Source organism: Diuraphis noxia, unplaced genomic scaffold (assembly GCF_037042655.1).
Source record: "Diuraphis noxia isolate RWA-SAM2 unplaced genomic scaffold, SU_Dnox_SAM2 contig0001, whole genome shotgun sequence".
Lineage (NCBI taxonomy): Eukaryota > Metazoa > Arthropoda > Insecta > Hemiptera > Aphididae > Diuraphis > Diuraphis noxia.
This window is the reverse complement of record NW_028301711.1, coordinates 74,013,278-74,018,681: the sequence shown is the minus strand read 5'-3', so window position 1 is coordinate 74,018,681 and position 5,404 is coordinate 74,013,278. Positions and strand designations below refer to the sequence as shown.

Genomic DNA, 5,404 nt, shown 5'->3' with positions numbered 1-5,404 from the left:
GTATTTGTTTTTGATTTAATAATTTTTATGAAGACTAAAATGTTTTTTAATTTTAATTTAGTACTATAATAAATAACACATATTTTTATTAAATACAGTTGCCTACACATTAAATATTTCATATACTACCATATAATATCCCTATGTTATAAACGTTTACAAAAAAAAAAAATTAACAAGTACCACATGTATTAAAATATGAGTATTTTATTAAATTAATGATTTAAATAGATATACTTAATATAATTTCAACTTGTTATAAAATAAATATTTATCAAGACTCAAGAGTATTTTTTATTTGTATATTAGTGTATTAATATTACATACCTATTGTTCTAGGTGTTTTACTTATATAAGGGCTTATATATCTACTTATTTTATTGAATTATAATGATACTGTGTTCATTTATTTTATTTTAAATTGTTGTTACAAATATTATTTAGGTATTTTCTAAAAAAGAAAATTCCCTTTTTTAGAAATCAAACATTTAAAAAAAAAATACCTATAGATTTCATACTAAAATAAAAACTCAAAAATATGTTTAAAAATAAGTACTATGATATTATAACTTATATAATATGACATTAGCACATTTAAAAAAATCTCAACTTATTTTATTCAAAACCCCGTTCAAAACGTTCTAATACATTGTAAATTAGTACATTCAAAAGGTATTATTCAATAGCACATTTTGAAAAAATTTAATTCATCTTATTCAAAACGTTCTATTGCATTGAGATGTAATTCAAAACGTTCTATTGCTGGTGATAGTACATTTTGCATTAATAAACATTTTTGATTTCGTTTTTGATTGTTAAAAAAGTATGTAAAATATAAAAATAATAATGATTTTGATGTTGCCAATCTTTAAAAAAAAATATTTTACTTATTACAAGACTTATTTTAGAATTCAATATTCATTCATATTTGCATACAAGTTTTTTCATTTTACCAACATTTCAAACTTTGGTAATAGCACATTTTGCAATGTCGCCCTTCAATTAATGTAGGTATTAGTTTAATTCTTGGTTTAATTGGTAATCAGTTATTTATTATGCTTATTTGTTTTCAACTATTTAAGTTCAAAAATACTAAATTAGGTACAAAAAATAATATAAAATATGCTTACTATACAAATATTTAATGGTGAGCATTAAATCAGTTAAGGAACGTAGTGACGACGTGCACTACCTTTTCTAACCAGATTCGGTCACTAGTGCCTCAGCTCAATTGTGATTCTGAAATACATGTTCAGGAACGACGACGTAATAAAATGCTACTGGCGATGATCGGGCAGACGACAGAGGCACTACCGTCGATAACACGAAATGGTCAACGACGCCGCATAAATGCATCCAATGGTGATACCGACGTCTGAGGACGGACGGTATGCACGTGGGTGCGTACTGCGTGGGGTTCGGGTCAGACGCCAACGATCGAACGACCAACAGAAATATAACAATAAGACATACCACGACCAGTGAGTACGCACTACGTATACGGACGGTCGAAAATAACACGTGGACACGTGAACGAGCGGAGCTTAGGTCGCGCGATGACGATTCGAACGACCGACGAGAATAAACAATTAATCATGTATTGGAACGGACAACCAAAGGACACGCATCATCATGAGCACAACGAACGGCGCGACACGAGGGTGTGCGGAATCCGAAATAAGGGACGACGTGACGTGGACAAAAAAAAAAAAAAAAAACGAACGAACGCGACACACAACCACCGACAGTCGGCACTTGAAAGCGAAAGACGCGCTATCAGGACGCAGGAGTGAAGGACGCAGGACGCAGTACGCGTTGGTACGACCGAGGCAAAATCGACCGCAGCACACCCCGTGGCAAACGTCTCATACCGATGGCGAACGTTGCGCAACAGCCACGGACGTGGATGTGGACCATAGACATGTGGACATCATGACCTAAGAAGAATGATAAGATCGGGGCACTTCCGTATCAGCAGCCACGGACGAAGATATCTTATAGCGTTTTCCACCAGCTATCCGCAATGTCGCTCCTCGCGCTGTGGCACTGGTACAGTTCACTGATAATCGTTCTGGTGCAGCCTGGTGCAAGTGCAGATGAAACATACAATTTGTTCATAATTTAATTTCTCTTAAAATAGAATTTATATCAATGGCTATTATTATTATTCTACAGATAATACAAATAAATGAAATAATAATTCATTACAAATTTAAAAAAAAAACTATTACAAATTTTAATTTATTTTCACAAATTGTAAAACGAATTTATATATTATGTCTGAATATAATTTAAAAATAACGATCGGTAATAAACCGTTTTTTTTTGTGGTTGGTGAATCGGCAACAAATTATTTTCAGCAAACTGGTAAGTATTTTATACTCATAAATTATTAGTCCGGCATAGGCGCAAATATATACTTTAGCATTCCCCAATCTCCAATTCAACACCCCCTGGTCACTGTTATAAAACAATAAAAATAATGTGACAAAAGAGTGATTTCTTTATTTTATGTAAGATTTTTTTTTGTATTTGACGTGTTTATAAAAAATAAAACCTACCTATATGTGGTTAGTGAGTAGGTACTAGGTAGTGACTAGTGAGACAACTATACAATATAATCTTAGCATCCTCTAAAATGTAGCTTTAGTTACATATAATAACAAAAAATTAAAGTTCAAGACAATGTTGACTGTTAAGTTAAATGTAGATGTTTGAAACTTTAAAATACTACATTGTGGACAATTCACGATTTATTTATCCATAGTAAATATTTTTATTTATAGTAACAACTATAAATTTACTATTAATTCAAATTCTTTAAAGAATTTAATTTAATTTTCTTTTATAGGTCCAAAAGGTTGTTTGGAAACAGTGCTTGACTTTTTAAAAAACTGTTTAGATGATGGATCTGTTAAGTTAAGCATGGATACTATTAAAAATTCCAAAATAAAAGTGACAATTCCTGAAAGGTAAATCAAAAGTTTTAAGTTGTCATATGTTCTCATTAGTTGTCTTTTGTTTGGTTATGTATTAGCCTACAACTAAAGTATTCAATGGGTATGTTTTATTATAAATTTTAGAAACACTGAGTTCGTTGTTCAACAAGCAATGCCTATTGATTGGGATAATTCAAATGAACATGTAAATATCCTAAAAATGGATAATTCTAAGACATTCAACAACGATTTGACAAATAGCAGGTTTGTGCCTCTTATATAAATTTATTCTCTACCCCCTAAACAATTGCACCTAGAGAAAATAGAAATTCAATTTGTGAGAGATAGTATTGAAATGGCCCCAATAGTAGACAAAATAAGGAAGAATAGGCATTTTATTAATTTAAAATTATAGGTATATAAGATAATTAAAATTGAAGCTGTGAGATTAAGTTTTAACAGTCTTGGGCAATATTTCAAATAAAGTATTTAGAATACTTTTTCTCAAAAGTATTTCATGCTGTATTTTGAATATATTTGAAAGTATTCCAAATACATGTACCTATATACATATACAAATACCTATAATCAGGATACTATTTTTATAAAATATTTGAATACATATTCTGAATACTAATTTGCATGAATGTTCCGATTATTTATTCCAAATATCCTTATGTGTTATGATATTATCTACATTATTGATACTTTTTACATTTTTATATTTATAGAAACATTGAGTTTATTACTAAACCACAGGACACTGTAGATTACAATAATTTAAACTCGACTGGTAGCCAAAGTATTTTGGAGGTACTAAATCACACAGAAACGTCGGAAACATACTTTTCTAATTCAGCGAATGGTAAGAGTATCATGAGTACTTAAAATATTTAACAGGGAGTGCAGTAAAATTTGTATTAAAATCAATTTTGAACATTTAATAGAACACCAAATTATTTTTAAGGCAAAGAAATAAAAGAAGGTAATGGTGTATGGACTGAAGGAATCACTAAATTTATGTTGGAAAAATATTCAAAATTTATGAGTTATGTCGGACCCATGAAAAAATTTAGGAACAAAAAATCTATGTGGATACAAATAGCTTCTGATATTCAAGAGGAATTAAATGTAGATTTCTCTCATATACAAGTAGAAAACCGTTATAAGACAATTTGTAAAAGAAAAATGTCCATAATTGACAATAACAAAAGCACAGGGGCATCACAAATGGACGATGAGTATGAAGAAGAATGGAGAGAAATAACTAACAATGATGATAGCATATTGCCAGAAGTATTACGCAGTGATAAAACAGTTGTCATTAACAATAAAGATTGTTTAGAGCCAAAACAAAAAACAATTAGAAAAGACAACAACGAAACCATGTTATTAAATTTTCTTAAGGAAAAAGAAATTGCAAAAGAAAGGCGCCATAATGAAAAAATGAATCTCTTAAAAAGTCTTTTAGGAGATAAATAATATATAACCCATGTATATACCATTGATTATTTTTTTATGTGATATTAAGAGTAAAATATTCAAAAACTATTATATTTTGTTAAAGACTGAGAAAATCTTTATTTTTGTTTAATTAGTAATTTTTACAAGGAGTTATTTATGTAATACATTTGTTATTTTTTGTTTGCACATACATTTAATTTGTACGTATTTTTTAAAAACTTTATAATACAATTTAAACATTGTCTGATTTTAAAAAATTATCTGAAAATGGTTTATTAGATATTATAATGTATTACTAAAAATTTATTAAATCATTCATCAGAAGTGTAGCACTGAAAATATTGTAAACTGTTTTTTAGTGCCTCGCGTTTAGCTTCTCCTTTTTTTCTTAAGACAATGTCCGAGTCAATTGCATAACCATTTGGTTCTGCTGTTATTGTTAATAGTATTTCATCATCCAACTCAATATAATCTTCCATATCAATGCATATATTGTGTAATACACAACATGAAATAATAAACTTAGTTATTTTGTTCACATCATGTATATCAACCTGAAGTAGTTGTCCGAATTGCGACTTAAGAAGTCCAAATGAATTTTCAATTAAAACTCTAGTACCACATAACATTTTGTTAAATTTAATTTGGGAGTCTGTTAAGTTTCCATAATTCTTGTATGGTACTAATAGCCAATCTCTTATACTATAAGCACCATCTCCAATAATATGGTATTTATTTTCACATATTAAAGGTAACTCTTTACTAATGTCTGAGAGAGCAAATACTCTTGAATCATGGATTTTCCCTGGTGCACCGGTGAATACATCAATAAATTTTTTTTTGTAGTCACATATAGCTTGTAGGGTAATAGATGGCATGTCATGCCTATTGGTATATGTACTTTTAAGTTTGTGAGCAGGAGTTCTTATAGGTATTGAAGACCCGTCAATGCACCCTATTACACCAGGAAGTCCAGAAACCTAAATTTGATACCGATTTAG

At 29.6% G+C, this 5,404-nt stretch overlaps 1 protein-coding gene across 1 annotated transcript; it reads left to right on the top strand.

The window, feature by feature from the left end:
• Positions 1–2,245: 2,245 nt before the first annotated feature.
• On the top strand, positions 2,246–4,584 carry LOC149061651 (uncharacterized). The gene is made up of 5 exons (XM_089216959.1): positions 2,246–2,367; positions 2,852–2,972; positions 3,084–3,203; positions 3,671–3,804; positions 3,907–4,584. Exons 1-5 carry the CDS (start codon positions 2,277–2,279, stop codon positions 4,419–4,421), a joined length of 981 nt encoding a protein of 326 aa, XP_089073085.1. The 5' UTR covers positions 2,246–2,276; the 3' UTR covers positions 4,422–4,584.
• Positions 4,585–5,404: the final 820 nt, after the last annotated feature.